The following is an 18,320-nucleotide window of genomic DNA, read 5'->3' on the forward strand; positions in this document are numbered from 1 at the left end:
GCTTTCTTCCATTTGCGCAACATCTCTAAAATTAGAAATATCCTGTCTCAGAGTGACGCTGAAAAACTAGTTCATGCATTTATTACTTCCAGGCTGGACTACTGTAATTCATTATTATCAGGATGTCCAAAAAACTCACTGAAAAGCCTTCAGCTAATCCAAAATGCTGCAGCAAGAGTACTGACAGGGACTAGAAGGAGAGAGCATATTTCTCCTGTTTTGGCTTCCCTTCATTGGCTTCCTGTTAAATCCAGAATTGAATTCAAAATCCTGCTCCTCACATACGAGGTCTTAAATAATCAGGCCCCATCTTATCTTAATGACCTTGTAGTACCATATCACCCTATTAGAGCACTTCGCTCTCGCTCTGCAGGCCTACTTGTTGTTCCTAGAGTATTTAAAAGTAGAATGGGAGGCAGAGCCTTCAGTTTTCAGGCCCCTCTTCTGTGGAACCAGCTTCCAGTTTGGATTCGGGAGACAGAAACTATCTCTACTTTTAAGATTAGGCTTAAAACTTTCCTTTTTGCTAAAGCATATAGTTAGGGCTGGACCAGGTGACCCTGAATCCTCCCTTAGTTATGCTGCAATAGACGTAGGCTGCCGGGGGATTCCCATGATGCATTGAGTTTTTCCTTTCCAGTCACCTTTCTCACTCACTATGTATTAATAGACCTCTCTGCATTGAATCATATCTGTTATTAACCTCTGTCTCTCTTCCACAGCATGTCTTTTATCCTGTCTTCCTTCTCTCACCCCAACCGGTCGCAGCAGATGGCCGCCCCTCCCTGAGCCTGGTTCTGCCGGAGGTTTCTTCCTGTTAAAAGGGAGTTTTTCCTTCCCACTGTCGCCAAAGTGCTTGCTCATAGGGGGTCATATGATTGTTGGGTTTTTCTCTGTATCTATGAAGCGCCTTGAGGCGACTTTTGTTGTGATTTGGCGCTATATAAATAAAATTGAATTGAATTGAATTGAATTGAACTAGAACATGGGAACAAGTAAAAGTGAAATATAAGAATATTCTACAGAATGGTAATATTTATCACTTATATTGCTTTTAGTCTCTTGAAAAGAGACCCTGAAATAATCTGTTTGTTTGTTTATAACAGCAACCAAGAAAAGGGCAGAGCAAAAAAAGACAGGTGGCACCCCCTCGTCAACAAGTTGGTTAAGTAAATAATACCCTCACGGGAAAATCGATATCTCTCTATGAGCACACTGTCGCGCTGAGCTAAAGGATCCTGTCTATCCCGCAATATACGCTGAATTCTGAAAACTCTCCTTATCAATCTTGCACCTTCCGCAATGGGTTGCTCGCGTACAAACGGACAGGACATAGCTGCGACAGACTTCCCAAATCCACCTTCGTTTTTATAGCCGTGGTCTCTCATCTTGATTACACGAAGTAATTTACTATTACTACTCTAAAATATGAATTACATCTGAAATAATCAAATACATGAAATAGAATGATTAATAGTACATTTCCCTTTTTTTAGGAAATGACCTGTATGTATCTGTATGAAATCAATAAAAGAATCAAATACTGCATTATCTTTAGTTACACTGATAATATTTATTTATGGAAAAACAGTGGAAAAATATCGCTGTTGCTTTCGTATAAATGAAGCGGACATACCTGAGTGGCTGCGATCTAATCCTGTTTATATAAAGTAAGCCTGCTCCCAAGCAGGTTTACGTTTACGGATCCGTTGCTATGACAGCAAGTCCCGGATGAGCTTCGGAGAACCGAACGATCCAAGATCACGCGAAATCGTCAACAATCAAATCCAGCTAACTTACTTAGCGAGGTACGAAGAACGGACCCCTGGTCATTAGGTATGAATGTCATCTTTTAATCATTTCTTTTAACTTTCTTTTTCCAGGTTAGAATGAGTGTGCAGCATCTCTAATGAGATTAAAAAAACAAGATTCGGGTACACAACTTCAAATTTATTTAGTATTTTCTGCAAATCCACACATGATCAAAATATACATAAAGCCTCAAATATATACATAGACATTAGAAGAGTTAAGTAAGTTTTGTTGTTTAGGTGTATAATGTCCAGCCAATGACAGAAAATCGTCATTTAGTTTTAGTCATAATTTAGGCATCTAAATTCTTTTAATTCGTTTTTGTTGATTAAATATTCTAAGATTATAGTAAATTAAATCTGAAATGATTTAATCATTTAATCAAGCTCTGCCCAGGTGTCACTGTGGATGATTCAAATTCGGTGGCAGCATATTCACCGTGTGGACGTAGCACCTGGTTCATGAGGTGTTGGAAAGTGGCTGGGGCTCCGAACAAGCCAAAAGGAAGTGTGAAAAATTTGTACAAACCATATGGAGTAGAGAAGGCCATTTTTTCCTTAGACTGCGGAGACAAGGGAATGTGCCAGTATTCCTTGGTTAAATCCAGTGTTGTAAAAAAAAAGTGAGCAGTGCCTAACCAGTCCGTGAGCTCGTCAACCCAGGGCATGGGCTACGCATCAAGCTGTGACATTTCACTTGTGCGAGACATGAACGATGTGCCCCGGTCGATCAGTATGTCTTTCTGGAAATGACCTGAAATGGCACCTGCGCCACACTCTTTGCAGAAATGGTGCATAGAACCAGTCTATTTACAGTGTGGTGGGACTCTGCTTTGTTTGTCAGTTTGCAGGGACTTTATCGGATGGGCTGGGAAAGACTATGGACAATCGGCACCAGAATGAACGAGAGTACATCAGATACCACGGAGCCACCAGTGGAGAGCACCTGGTAGCAGGGATTCATGGATTGGCTCACGGTACAGCTTCAAAACTCTTCTTTGTCTGGTTAATGCTACCACTAGTTGAGAAAAGATTCATTTAATGAGTGTCTGAATGAAGAGCCTCCCAAACCCTTAAAAATGTAATTTATGTAAACTCTGTTGTCCGTATGCTAAAAAAGTGGTGGGGAGAACAAATTATTGTTGAAACAAAAGATTTAAGATCAAACAATACAGATTACTGAATGAAAGATGACACTAAAATGATAATTGTTAATAGAAAATATTTAAGCCCTTTGGAATAAGTGATGTTTCAGAATTTATTTTTTTTTACATAATTTGAGCTGATCTTCAGATGACAGAATTATTAGCCCCCTATGGAAATTTAGAAAAGTTGAAAAGTGCTGTTTAATGGAGCAAGGAATTTTTTAACTATTATCCACAAAGGGCGAAAATATGGAACAGTAGTGAACCTTCCCAAGAGTAGCTGGCCAACCAAAATTACACCAAGAGCGCAGCAACGACTCATCCAAGAGCCTCAGAACAACATACCAGAAACATTACTCACATGAAATATCAAAGTTACGGATTGCCTACATTAAACTAAAGACCCACTGCCTGCTCCCCTTGAAGCTAGCATTTTTGCAAGTTTGTACATCCTTTTAAATACACGTTCTGTCCTCTCTCAGGTATCATTGGAGGCATGACGAGCATCATCACTTCCACAGTGGAGGGTGTGAAGACGGAGGGTGGGGTCGGTGGCTTCTTCTCTGGCCTGGGTAAAGGCCTTGTTGGTACTGTGACCAAACCGGTGGCTGGAGCTCTGGACTTTGCATCAGAGACAGCCCAGACAGTCCGTGATATGGCTAGTCTAAGTAATCATAGGTGGGTTAAGTCTGTTCTCTGTAGTATTTGAATCCAAAACATTATTTTATTTTGTTAAAGTCAGTTTTATTATATAACCTCAACCTGAACATGCACCAGCTTATATTTTGACCATGTGCACACGTGGACTCTCTCCAAGCAGATTAGGCCACTCTGCGGTGGGGAATACTCCTCATTTCAGTAGATGTCTTTCTGATAGTGGTGAAAGTAAGTTTAAGAATATAATTCCTCCACTATCCACTATCTCCTTCAATGTCTTGTGCCCACACAGTGCAGAGCAGCTACTTAAACTCTATGCCCCCAGACGTCAATTATCTTATTAAAACTATTACATGTTTGGTGCATACAAGTCTGGATACTGTGGCTCCTCTGAAAAGGAAAGATGTAACTGAAATGTGCAATCTACATTTAGCCTGAAGATACTTTGATATACTTTGTTACTCTATAAAAAAGCTCCCTGTGAAGCTAGAACATCTTAGTGTTCATCACTGATTGAAAAAAAAAAATAATAGCAACCTTAGATTTCTCTTCAGCACAGTACAGCTTTCAGTATCACTGACATTTATTTAGACTCTTTTTCTCCAACCTCAGTAATTATTACTTCAGTAATTCCAAAACATCAACATGTGTTTTAGACCATATTCCTACAAGACTGCTCAATGAAGTCCTGCAATCCTACAATCTTTCACTCTTAAACATGCCTATCTCTATTAATGACCTCGGTACCACAGACCTTCAAGCTAGCAGTGATTAAACCACTACTCAAAAGCCATCGCTTTACACATCTGTCTTAGCTAATTATAGACTCTCTAATTAAAGACAATCTCCAACTTTCCTGTTATCTTAAAAATGGTTGAAATAGTAGCTGTAAAACAGCTAACAGATCATCTGCAGAGGAATGGTTTATTCAAACAGTTTCAGTCAGGTTTCAAAACTCATCACAGCACAGAAACAGCTTTAGTGGAGGTTACAAATGATCTTCTTATGGCCTCTTACAGTGTGCTTCTTCTTTAGCTACTCCTTTGTTGCCTTGGTGGTATGTTTTGAGTCTTCACTGTTCTAGTTGAGGGAGGGAGGTTCTTGTTCAGGTTTAAATGGGTTAGTTGATGCCAGAAAGTTGTTTTTTGGTTTCATCTGACCACAGCACTTTCTCCCAAGCCTTCTCTGAACCATTTAGACCAGGGGGGGTCAAACCTACGGTCAGCGATACAATTATATCTGGCACGCAAGATCATTTCATATGTCAGTTGTTAATGGTCCATCGGTATGTGGGAGCCAATCTTCAGCCCTGCTGAGAATCAAGAAGAAATTCCTGCTAGTATTACCAGCATGTAGACTTTCCAATGAGCGGCCATAACTTCCTGGATCAAATTTACACCTCAACGTCTCCAGTCTCCTTCAGAATGCTGTTGAAGTTCTGCCATAGACCTGGCAGCAGGCGTACGTTTTATGTGTGCCAGGTCTGTCCAGCATCCTCCCCCGCCACCTGATCCAACTCAGCACCAGGTGTTGATCAGTTGACAGCTCAGCCCTTCTCTTTACCTGAGTGTCCAGAACATATGGCTGCAGGTCTGGTGATATGATTACAAAATCAATCATCAACCTGCGACCTAGGGCAGCTGCGTGCACTTATGGACACCCTTATGTTCAAACATGGTGTTTGTTATGGACAAACTGTGATTTGCACAGAAGTCCAACAACAAAAAACACTCTGGTTTAGATCCGGGAGGCCGTTCTGCCCAATCACGATGCTCCAGGTCACTGTCGTTGCGTTGAAGTCTGCCAGTAGGACAAAAGAGTCCTCAGGTGGAGCACCCTCAAGCACCCTGCCCGTTCGGCGCATAAGCACAATTGACAGTCAGGACCCGTTCCCCGACCCTAAGGCACAGCTTCATTTTTGTCTAATGTTCTTAGAACTGAAATATCCTGAATCGTTCTTGTTCTTGGAAGTGTTTACATTCTGCTGCTATGTCGTTCAGGCTCACTGTGCAGCATGTGAGGAAGCCCCGCTGCTGTAAGGGACCCCAGGGTCTGCTGCCTCGATACTCAGCCACACAGGCGGACGGTCAGGAGCAACTGTTCCACCTCACAGACAACATTCACTCCGAGTTGTGAGTGTAACTCAGTTCATTGTGTGTTCTTACAGTTGATTGCCTGCAGATTCAGCAAAGCTTAATGTTTTATTTCCTACAGCTTCATTGCTGTTGAGCCCATCGACACGTACTGCGTACTCATCTCCTCGAAAGTTGTCTACTTCCTGAAGCCAGGTGACTTCGTGGATCGTGAGGCCATCTTTCTGGAGGTCAAATACGATGACCTCTACCACTGTCTGGTATCTAAGGATCATGGGAAGGTATATGTGCAACTCACCAAGAAGGCTGAGAATACTAGCAGTGGTGTGGCAATTCCCGGTCCTTCCCACCAGAAGCCCATGGTGAGTTTTCGGTGACATTTTTGGATTGTTCCAGTGGTTTTGATTGATTCAAATTAGACAAAAATACTGTCTCATTTCTCTTTAAGCAGATAGTTTACATTAGACCAAGCAGGACAAATAAAAGCCAGACACAGATTCATTCACAGAAGAAGAAACCAATCCACTATGTTTTTTATTTTGTGTCCTGTGTGATATTCAAACAACTACACCCATCAATATGGTTTACAGCAGAAAAAGAGACTCCTAATTTCCCTTTGAACAACTTCTGCAGTATGTTTGGTAACTAAGAATATAACTTCATCTTAGTAGCCATGTAAGTGTCTGGTGCTTACCCTCTGATCATGTGTCATCACAAGTAGGGATGTTCTTGCCGACTAATTTCCTAAATCGACTAAGCGAGTGGGGAAAATGAGACTAATAGACCAATTTAAAACTAAGAAACACTCATATACAGGGCTCTAGACAAACTTTTGGCCACGGTTGCACTGGTGAGCACTTTTTGCGCACCAGCACAAAAGTTAGGCGCACCCAAATTTTTCAACCGCATTGCTTAACACCACAGTTTTACATGTGCACTTTTTTGGGGGGGAAATTGCTGTCCATACAGACAATTGATTTGTAAACGATTAATTAACAATCTTGTCAACACAAAGTTCTTTATTTGGAGCACATTTCTACAAGAAAGATAAGTTACTGAAAAAGTGCTTGTGCTTAAAGTGCGTTGGCACTCTTTGGTGATATTGTAGGCAATGTTAAACTTAATCATCACATCGGCCTCCTCTGACGACCTGTTTGCTGCTGCCTGCCGCTTAAAGGCAGTGGGTAGAGGGGACACTTGGGCAGTGCATTTATCACGACATATAACCTGTTTTCTGGATACATTGTGCTTGTTCAGCGTTCAAAGATTGATGGCTCCGTTTTAGAGCACTGGCTATGAATTTCAGACAGATCAGGCCTTAACAAAAAAAGTTATCAATAATTCTTTTCATCTTTTCTCATTACCCACAGCTACATCCACTTCTGTCAGGCCCAGGCTGCTTATTAGGGCTGGGTATCGTCACTGATTTCTATAATCCATTCGATTGCGATTCACTAGGTCCCGATTTGATTCAATTCAAGAGGGAATTAATGACGACATTTATTAAATGTGAAGCGTAGTTTGGATCTTCTTTTGCTGCTGGTTCAGCGTATTTTGGTTGGAGAGATACAGAACCTGCAGCTCAGAATCTAGTGCAAAAAAGACATAAACACAGCGTGGACCCGATGCATCAGGATCAGTGAGCTGTCTGCTTTCAGCCATGTCCATGTACGGGCCGTCGGGTGAGAAAGCCGAGAAAGAGAAAGCTGGTTCTGATGCGTCGGGTCCGCTCTGTGTTTATTTCTTTGTGTTGAATCCGTTTACCTGCTCTCATTTACTGTTTGGCGGTTGGTGAAATAGTTTTGTGAGCTTTAACCTGAGATTCTGGCGTTTCAGGATTTAATAAATCGATATCACTTTATTTAAGCTACTCACTTCTCTCTATCTGCCTGCACTTTCAAACGTACACAACAAGGACCACAGGAACATCTGGACCATGGCCAATCAGAGAGGTCCCGTCCCTGACCATTTTTGATTGGTTTAGACCAGGGGTCAGCAACCTTTAACACCCAAAGAGCCATTTGGACCCGGTTTCCACGCAAAAGAAAACACTGGGAGCCGCAAATACTTTTTGACATCTAAAATGAAGATAACACTGTATATATAGTTTTTTACCTTTATGCTTTGTGTGAACAACTAAGGTTTGTTGCTTATGAAATCCATGAAGTGCTACAGAGAAAATTACATTTTATTTATGTAATTAACACATTTTGAACTTTTTAAGAAATATAACAAAAGGAAAGACACCCAGCTGAACTAAAATGATCCATGTAGCAAACAAAAACTGTTATATCGCCTTTGGGCTTTTGGAGCCTTGACCTGACTTTTAAAAAATAATTGGGAAAAAAAGCACTATGCTGCTGAAAAATGAAAAGTAGATATTTGCAAAATTCTGCCTAAATATGTATTTTACCTGGTTAATGTGTGTGTCGGGGCGTGGTCTGCAGCACTGCTGCAGGGGAGGCGGACGCACCTGAGCGACACCCGCAATCACGCCTCGCCGCCTTAACGTCTGTGCTGTTGTCTTGGTATGTGTCGGGCTGTGAGCTGAAAAGCTACAGCCGGCTGTATGCGTACAGCACCCGTGTGTGAAAAGTGGTCAATAAAGAGATGCTGAAAAGCGTGTTCATGCAAACATCGTCGGGTCTGCCGTGATATGTTTGCAATGAGACTTCTGGTCCCGAACCTCTGCGCACAGCATCTGCAAATCGGGGCTGTACGAAGGGACTTTCATCTTTAAGCAGGAGTGTAAGCTGTCATCTGTGAGGCGTGAGCGGTGTTTGTTTTTAACATAGTTCATGGTGGAGAATAGCTGCTGACATAATGTGGATCCGAAGATCCATAATTGGCCTACCTGGGGTTGAAAGTCTCGATAAATGCACGCCGTTTAGGCGGGTATATCGGCTTCAGCGAGTGTGACGCTTATTTTGAGTAATGAAAAAAACAATAGAATCTAATTTTATTTTTATATTTCAATATCACAATAATCTTCCAATTTAGAACTACAAGTTAAAAAAAAACTAACATAAATAAAATACACTTCAGCTAAATATTTCTAATTTATTTTCCCAAACCACATGGTGCCGCACTATAAGGACTAAAGAGCCGCAGGTTGCCAACCCTTGGTTTAGACCATGATAGGGGCATAATGTGTGTCTGTTGTGTCTCCACACGGAGACTTTCAGAGTTGCTGAAACCTTTTTTTTTTTTTTTCTTTCACTCAAACAGTTGGTTGCACCAGTGCGACCTAGGGGGGGGGGTTTTGTCACACCATTGAAAAATTTGGTTGCATTTGCGACCAAATTGGTCACACTCTAGAGCCCTGATATCAATTTAAATTAGAGAACTATTTAATGAAGGATGTGAAAAACTCTAAACAAAAGCATTTGAAACCAATAATCACATTCAGCATTAATGATTAAACTGTGCAGCACTTGAATTGTGCATTAAGAACATTGGACTATACTCCAAAAGACAACAAAGAAAAACACTTAAAATAAACCAATGTTAAATATGATATGAAAATATGTTACTACAAAAGATGCATTGTGCCGTGCATTATGATTGTTGCACATTGTTGGACAATTTCAATAAAACCACTTCATTGAAAGTTAAAATCTGAAATAACAAAACAAGAAATCCCCCAGCTATATTTTTCGCTTATCTGAAGTTGGGTCGTCCGAGCAGAGGCCTAAGCAGTGAGCCACCTTCTCTACCTTATCTGGGAAAAAACACTTCATTCCCAATCCAGTGTGTCCTGGGTCTACCCTGTGGCCTCCAGTTGGAACCCAGGAGGCAACCGCATCAACTGGCTCATTTCGATATGGAAGAGTAGCAGCTCTACTGTGAACTCCTCCCAAATGACTGAACTCCTCACCCCATGCTAAGGGAGAGCACATCCACCGCCTGGAGAAAGCTAATTTTCCCATTTCGATTATCATAATATCAAGAACATTGATATAACTGCTTTCTCCCATTTAATTGACAGTCTTCCTAGCAGAGACAATTTATCTACTCCTGATGAACTGGTGTCTCACTGCAATGATAGACTCCAGTCTTATGGATATTTTTGCTCCTTTAAAAACCCAGTGTCTCCTTTATCCACTCTGCTGGGTGGAATTTTGCCTTGACCCACTTCCCACTTAGGAGGCTAAATCCTACTTATCCTTACTCTTTCCTTTAATAGCAGACATTATTCATTCTTCCCTAATCTCTGCTTTTTTCCTTTACCTCTTAAAACAGCTGTGATAATTCCAACTCTCAACAAACCTGATGCAGACCCTTCCAACCTAAATAATTTGTGTCCAATTGCTAATTTACCTTTTCTTTTGAAAACTTGCTGTTTAGATCTACTCTCACCTTACTAACAATCGTCTGTTTGAGCATTTTCACTCTGGTTTTTGGTCACTTCACAGTAGTGAGACAGCCCTGGTCAAAATCACAGATGATACTCTTATGGCAGCTGACTCTGGGCAGAGAGAGTGTTGATCTACTCATGTTATTCAGGTGTGTTGCAGCAAAAAAAGTAAACGTTTGGGGACACCAGCCCTCCAGGACTGGAGTTTGACACTTTACAATAATGGTTTGGGGAAGCCTGCAGATACAAAATTCAAGGTCTTAGAAGTACTCTCCTCCTACATAATGTGATGATAACGTTGCAGAAAACTAGAACAACCAAGGTCAAGTTGTAGGTTAGAAGACCAAAATAACTTTCTTTAATCCTGAACCTTCATGAGCTAGGATTCTTTTTCAGTCAGACAATGAGATACACTTCAGCTGAATTTTTAAAATCCATGTCATTTTAAATTGTAAGAAGTTGTCTAATTTAGTTCTCCAATTTCAGTGACTGGTGGCTTATAGGACCAGTTTTCATTCAAATTGTTCTGTCTCTTCCCAACTTCAGTGTTTTCATTCTTTGACGCTCCTTCCGTAGGTCCATGTGAAAAGCGAGAGCCTCGCCATCAAAATATCTCAAGAAATCAACTACGCCAAGAGTCTGTACTACGAGCAACAGCTCATGCTTCCTTCCACTGAGAATGAGGACTGCTTACTGCTTGAATCCTGATCGGGACTTTTGGAGATGGTGTCTGCAGGATTGTGGGGCATTTAATTGATTTTTGCAGATAACAGTTTTTTTTAATCTGTTTTGACAAACAGCAGTAAAGGGTACTGGGTACAGATACGTGACCTGATGTTTCAGAAAGCACAGACATGTACAGGATAGAAAAAAAAAATAAAACTTGCACTGCAGTGTTCTTTTCATTGTGTATATGTAGAAAGCCCTTGTACTGCATTTGGCCTTTGCATTTATGACTTTTATGGCTGTAGTTGTACACATTCTACAACAGTTCTATATATTTGTGACTAGACTTAAATGTAAATAGAGCTGCATACCAAGAGTATAAATTGTTGTACATACTCTATTATGATGAAATATAGAAAGTCACAACAAAAGTGGATTATGTAACAAACTGCCTTTACAAATGTATTTTGTGTAAGAGTCTATTAGAGATGGGGACATTGATTTGCACTGACATTGGGGTGGGACATGCAGCCCCCTCAACCTTTCAATTATACACACTGGAGTGTCCGTCATCGCCTACACTGCTTTTTACAATCATAAATCTAATGTGTCTAATTTTATTTAGCTACCCTTTTTTAATGACCTCATAATGAGCCTTCTAACCAAACTTTAAAGCAAAGTGAGGGCTTCCTTTTTACCTTTTACTCTGAGCAGCCCCATACGATAGGAAGCCACTGTTTGCAGGTGTGCGTGCACGTGCGTTAGCATAGGCCTGTTAGAGAGATGACACACTCAGTCTGTGATCCTGTTAAAATGGTAAGATTTAAATAGACACTACTTCAAATAAAGCACCAGATTGCAGTACTCACTGTGGGGGACGCATTATTTTCCGACTCATTCAAAACACACATTTCCATTGTTGACTTCTTGCTTGTCCAGTGGTCTTTACTTGAATGAATCCAGAATCAGATATATTTTAAATTGATTTTCTCAATGTCTTTAAGCAGTATCATCATTCATGAAAACTTTTTGGAGAGATGGATAAAAGTAATTAGACTGAATACTATACTGTACTTAATTTATATTTTACCAAATCACAACTATTGCCTCCAGGTGCTTTATATTGTTGGCTACAAACAATTTTGGTAAGAAACAAACAGTCACATGACCCTCTGCCCTGTGACCAAGCAACTGGCGACAGTGGGAAGGAAAAACTCCCAACCATTTGGGGGCGAGGGAAAGAAGAAAGCAGAATGAGACGGTACAATGGGAGACAGGCACACTATGGAAGAAAGAGTCGGTTGAATAATACTTTTATAATTCCAGTAAAAATAATTACTAATAATTAAATGTCGTAGTGATGTATAGCACATGTAGAAATTGCAGTCACCCCTGTTAAAATTCCAGGTTTTTCTATGGTTGAAAAAGACTACAAGAAATGGTTTCAAAACTTTGTTTCATACACTGGGGCCAGTACTGTCCTGTCTCAGGAAAACCAAGACCAAAAAGGTGGAAGAAAGAGCTGGCCAAGTCTACAATCTCAGTGTTTTTTCCCTATATATTTTTTTTGTTTTTCTTTTTATTACCGGAGCCACAGCTGAGGGGTTGCAAAACCCTGAAATTAGACAGTTGGCAAGAAAGATTACTGCTGCTGTCACTCCTCTTCCTCCTCTGCCTGTGCTTCAAGGATTCTGAGAGTTAGTATGATTTAGGTATTGATTCATTTTAACTATTGCATTCTGCCTGCTCTAATCAAGTTCACTTAATGTTTAATAGTCCACATTTAATCTATTTACTCATATGCAGTTGACGGTTTCTTTCTTTTACATAACATTTGTATATAAAGGTATAATGATATTTTAAAAAATTACACACATAATCTATACATAAAATTAAATCCCTAAAAAACTGATATTAGTCTTTACTACCTCATTTTAAGTAAATTCCACCTAAAGTTGGGGTCAGCTTCATAACAGTTAATGTACATTTAAACCTTATACATTATATCACTGGACAGCAGTTTATTCATTTTCTTTCTTCTGAAAACTAATTGATACTCTATTCCTCCACTGTCAAGCTCAAACTTTGTGCAACTTGTGTTTCATTTATATAGCACCAATTTACAGCACTTTACCCATACAATATTAGAGAGGAAACCGCAACAATCAGATGACCTTCCAATGGGGAGCACTCTGTGACAGTGGGAATCAAGAACTCTTAATAGGATGAGATGTGATTATTTGTAACTTTTTCAGTGATGACTTTTACTGGGCAAAAAAGTAAAACAGACAATGTTACTGGAGAAGAGCTGCAGGAGCATGTAACTGATGCTGAGAAAGTGGTGGTTCAATACTATAGAGTCGATCCTTACTTCCAACAGTGAAAGAACCGGAAACGTGGAGTGGCAGTTATTACGGGTGGAAATGTGCAGCTGTCAACCATCAAAGTGAAAAAAGACTGGGCCCTCCAACACGGTACTGGAAGGAGATGCCAGTCAACCGGTAAATAATCCAAAGCAAGACCTCAGTATCCACCAGCTACTTGAACAAAAAACAAAACAGATATAGATAAATATGCTCAGTGAAAGCAGCCCAAAGCTCCTCAGAATATGAAAACGATGACAAATCAACAAACACTATATGGATGCTCCCAAAGTGGCAGTGCATTAATGTTTACATAAAAACTTATTTTGATGGGGGGGTTGTTTTTTTTTTTCATTTTAAAATGTGTATAAACAACAGAACAAGTAGACTCTTGTTGACAGATTTTTATGTTTAAAAATCATCTGGTCCTTAACAGGTATAGTAAATCCAAATGTAGAAGTAGTGTGAAACAATTAAGTAAAGCCTTATTTAGGCAAATAAATGGAAAATGGACTGGTTCTTATATATCACTTTTCTATTCTACATTTCTACACTTTCTACACTTTTCTACCTTGGCCTCCAGTAACGCTGTGAGGAACCTTGGAGTCATTTTTGACCAGGACATGTCCTTCAACGCACATATTAAACAAATATGTAAGACTGCTTTCTTCCATTTGCGCAACATCTCTAAAATTAGAAATATCCTGTCTCAGAGTGACACTGAAAAACTAGTTCATGCATTTATTACTTCCAGGCTGGACTACTGTAATTCATTATTATTAGGATGTCCAAAAAACTCACTGAAAAGCCTTCAGCTAATCCAAAATGCTGCAGCAAGAGTACTGACAGGGACTAGAAGGAGAGAGCATATTTCTCCTGTTTTGGCTTCCCTTCATTGGCTTCCTGTTAAATCCAGAATTGAATTCAAAATCCTGCTCCTCACATACAAGGTCTTAAATAATCAGGCCCCATCTTATCTTAATGACCTTGTAGTACCATATCACCCTATTAGAGCACTTCGCTCTCGCTCTGCAGGCCTACTTGTTGTTCCTAGAGTATTTAAAAGTAGAATGGGAGGCAGAGCCTTCAGTTTTCAGGCCCCTCTTCTGTGGAACCAGCTTCCAGTTTGGATTCGGGAGACAGAAACTATCTCTACTTTTAAGATTAGGCTTAAAACTTTCCTTTTTGCTAAAGCATATAGTTAGGGCTGGACCAGGTGACCCTGAATCCTCCCTTAGTTATGCTGCAAAAGGTGTAGGCTGCCAGGGATTCCCATGATGCACTGGGTGTTTCTTCTTCACTCACTATGTATTAATAGACCTCTCTGCATTGAATCATATCTGTTATTAACCTCTGTCTCTCTTCCACAGCATGTCTTTTATCCTGTCTTCCTTCTCTCACCCCAACCGGTCGCAGCAGATGGCCGCCCCTCCCTGAGCCTGGTTCTGCCGGAGGTTTCTTCCTGTTAAAAGGGAGTTTTTCCTTCCCACTGTCGCCAAAGTGCTTGCTCATAGAGGGTCATATGATTGTTGGGTTTTTCTCTGTATCTATGAAGCGCCTTGAGGCGACTTTTGTTGTGATTTGGCGCTATATAAATAAAATTGAATTGAATTGAATTGAATTGAATACACATTCCAATAATCAGAGAGCAACTATGGGTATCAGTGTCTTTTCCACAGATGCTTGGGCATTGTTAGAATATATTTTTTATGTTTAATGCTTATAAACCTCATTACTTTATATTTCAAATAAACTCATAACACATTTATGTTTTATCTAATCTCACACATTCAAATGTTATCTTTCCAATGTGGGTGTTGGGTTGTGATACCTACAAGAAAACAACTCTGGGTCTCCTGAACAACCTAAGAGGCATGGTGTTTTTAACTTGAACCTTTTAACTGCTTAATAAATTTAAGAAAATGTACTTCGGGCATATTTGTCTTTCATCTCATGAAATGAATCTGACAGCGTGCAGACTGGAGCAGCCACAGATCAAACCACCAACCTTCCAATTAGTAGATGGACTCTACCTCCTGACCTACAGCCAACGTTAGCTGTCCAGCCAGGTGCTGATTATCAAATGCACTTAAGTAACAATCAAGTATCATATTTACGTTGATGGCAGTGCAATTAGACTGAAAGTATGTCTTGTTTGAAAACCCATAGTAGAGATATTTGCCCATAACCCACAATGCCACAGCAACTTATACCAACTGCTAGCATAGTGATGGAGGGGTCGTAATCTGGGCCCTTTAATATGAAAGTAGTTCAACATTCCCAGGATCTCCTTCTGTTATCAATTGCTGATTCTTATTTGCTGCTGCATCTTTTTCACACACCTGGAAACACAATTCACACACCAAGAATAACTGTTCAGTCAGTCACATGCATTCACTTTGGTCGGCAACAGACTGCAGTGAATTCCCTTTATCACCTTTTGTGTATGGACACAAGTTTTTTTTGTTTATTTTTTTACCTGTTTACTGAAACACATTCCAATTATAGTTATATTATGGACATGGTCATCATGTGTCGACTCTCAGGTTTCATTTGGGGGTATCCACATTCAAATTGGATGAATGGTTTACGAGTTCTCTTTCAAACATTCGTTTCGGTGTCTTACTATGGGGAACGCTCTCTCAGCGTTGTCCTCAGAAGCCTCTATATCATTACTCCAGCCAGTATAGGGCTTTGGAGCGTGATGTCACGGGGGTGGGCGTGGAAAGGATTTTGGCCCGATCCGCCATTTTGGGGGACTAAACAAAGCGCAAGTGAAAAAGGTAGTGATGGTAAATTTGATTCTTTTTACTGAATCGAGTTTTAATGAGTCACTCACCAAAGTGAATTGGGTTTTTTGAGTCATTTGATTCACTGAGTCAGTTGACCAGAGAGTGCAAAAAATGTACATTTTCACTCAAACTTAATTTGTTTCTCTTTTCATGTAAATCCTACTGCTAAGATGAATGATTCTAAAAGAAAACAACTATTTTATAGAACAAAAACATTTCTAAAATTAGGCAATTTCCTATCAAAATTGCTTAATAAACATTTATTTTGTTTATTTTAATTTTATTAGTATTTTCCTTAAATGTGTCAAATATATATTTTCTCATCTAAATGTCCACTGAGCTGTGAGCCAGGGGGCGGTAATGCGCCTTAACATTGGTTGCCAACCAAGAAGAAGAAGAAGCTGTGAGCCAGGAGGGAGGGGGTGAGTGAGTGAGTGATTGTTCGCTCTATGATTCAGCACAGGAGGGAGGGGGTGAGCGAGTCCTGAGTGATTCGCTTACGATTCAGCACAGGAGGGAGGGGGTTAGTGAGTGAGTGAGTGATTTGTTCGCTCTATGATTCAGCACAGGAGGGAGGGGGTTAGTGAGTCCTGAGCAGTGTTGGGTAAGTTACTTTAAATTAGTAACTTAGTTACATTACTAGTTACTTCTATCAAAAGTAACTCAGTTACTTCAAGTTACTCGTTACTTTCAGAGTAACTAGTTACTAGGGAAAGTAACTTTGGTTTTACTCAGAATTCTCTTGTGAATGTGTTGCTTCCGTAACTGGATACCCAGCAAGATTGCCAGTCTTCTAGCTTGCTTACTTGCCACAAGTGCACTGTGCCACCTACCAATAGAAAGGAAAAAATAATGTGCACATTTCCACGAGAGAAATCCCACACCTGATTCTATCCTAGCCTGCTTTTTACATCCAACAGAAAAACTGCAGTCGTGGTGCTTTCGATTGTACTCAGAACTCGGAAATTCTGCCTTCTGAATAGGAAGATGTAGGTAACACCAGACTGAAGATGAGCTGCATACAGAGCTGGACTGGGACAAAAAAATCGTCCCGGGCATTTTGACTAGAGACCGGCCCACCATTATAGGAAAAATCATAAAGCCTTTGAATGAAAATAAACACTGTTGTGACAGTGATGTACACTGTTCTGATGGTATATATGTATCAATCTATCAATTGTTTGTTGCAAGACTCAGATAATTATTTTTTTAAAAGTGAGACATTTTAAATGAGAATAAGAAAGTATTTCCTTGTGCCCCCCTTTCCCTTTTAATGCCCTACATGGACCCCTGGCAACACTTTGCTAGACCCGCCCCTGCACAGTTACCAGCTGTCAGCTACTTAGAAAAGGATCCTGGTGTTATTTGTCTCTCAGAAACAGTTCATAACTTCCCTTCAACTCATTCATGTTAACTAAAAGGTAAACCTGTTTCTCCATCACAGCTCTGATGATTCAGTAAGGACATCTCCTGGTTTCATCTTCATGTTTCCCTCTCATCACATAACCAAACCGATATCATGACCAGCAGGTTTACAGCTGTGGCTCCAGCCAACATCAGCTGATACTAGAAATTAATATTAAATAAATTCTAACAACAGCTGATCAAGCTTAAAAGTGCTGCTGTTGTTTACCGCGACATCCGCTGGTTTCCTCTTTCTGGCACAAAGTGGGCGATAAATAAACAAGCGAGAAAAGCCGATCAGCTGATCATTGATCAGTTTCATGATTGAAGTAGAAACAGGAGAGGGAGGGTGAGAGGATGAGAGAAGAAGAGGCAGCTGTGCAGCGTAAACACAGAAGAACTCCAGCTTTGTGTCTTTTTCATTGTAGCTGAAGTCCGGGACAAACTGTGTTCCTTTTCACCTCAATACCAAACGCATGATATTTTCTCTGAATACGAGACGATTCCGTTTTTTACGGGAAGGTTGGCAACTCTAATAATTAACCTTATGAACAAAATAAAGTTCAACATCAGTAACATAGCACCCACCCAGCTGTATAGAAACTCCGTCATGCTAGCTAGCACGCAGTACGAAAAAGTCAGCATAACGAAAATAAACTCCACCTAAACTTGGTTCATATCTGACCCAGATGGACTGCAGGTTATAACTTCTTACCTGAAGTTCAGTTCACCTGACACTCTCGGACCAGCGGCCGCTTCGGGTCTCTCCTCTTGCCTCCCTTTTCCTTCATCCACCTGCTGGCTTCCACCACTTGCTAATGTTATTGAATCTGTGGAAGCTCCGCGATAGCCACCACACGAAGTAACGAATAACGAGCCTATCTAAATCCCAGTAACGAGTAACGCGTACCCGGTTTTGGCATAATAACTAGTTACCGTGCTCGTTACCACAATAATAACGTAGTTACTGTAACACGTTACTTAATAACGCGTTAGTCCCAACACTGGTCCTGAGTGATTCGCTTATGCTTA

General features: G+C 40.3%; 1 protein-coding gene across 3 annotated transcripts in view; it reads left to right on the forward strand.

Moving 5' to 3' along the window:
- The window catches only part of vps13d (vacuolar protein sorting 13 homolog D), a 76,624-nt gene extending 65,031 nt beyond the window's left edge, over nucleotides 1–11,593 (forward strand). For all 3 annotated transcript variants that reach the window (XM_084916353.1, XM_084916355.1, XM_084916354.1), the window contains 5 exons: nucleotides 2,656–2,788; nucleotides 3,439–3,634; nucleotides 5,614–5,745; nucleotides 5,828–6,068; nucleotides 10,640–11,593. In XM_084916353.1, the coding sequence (XP_084772479.1) occupies nucleotides 2,656–2,788; nucleotides 3,439–3,634; nucleotides 5,614–5,745; nucleotides 5,828–6,068; nucleotides 10,640–10,771 (834 nt within the window). In that variant the 3' untranslated portion in view covers nucleotides 10,772–11,593. The remainder of the gene's footprint in view (nucleotides 1–2,655; nucleotides 2,789–3,438; nucleotides 3,635–5,613; nucleotides 5,746–5,827; nucleotides 6,069–10,639) is intronic.
- Nucleotides 11,594–18,320: the final 6,727 nt, after the last annotated feature.

The sequence above is a fragment of the Perissodus microlepis genome, chromosome 20 (assembly GCF_051167445.1).
Source record: "Perissodus microlepis isolate ML-2025 ecotype Zambia chromosome 20, ASM5116744v1, whole genome shotgun sequence".
In the NCBI taxonomy this organism is placed as follows: domain Eukaryota; kingdom Metazoa; phylum Chordata; class Actinopteri; order Cichliformes; family Cichlidae; genus Perissodus; species Perissodus microlepis.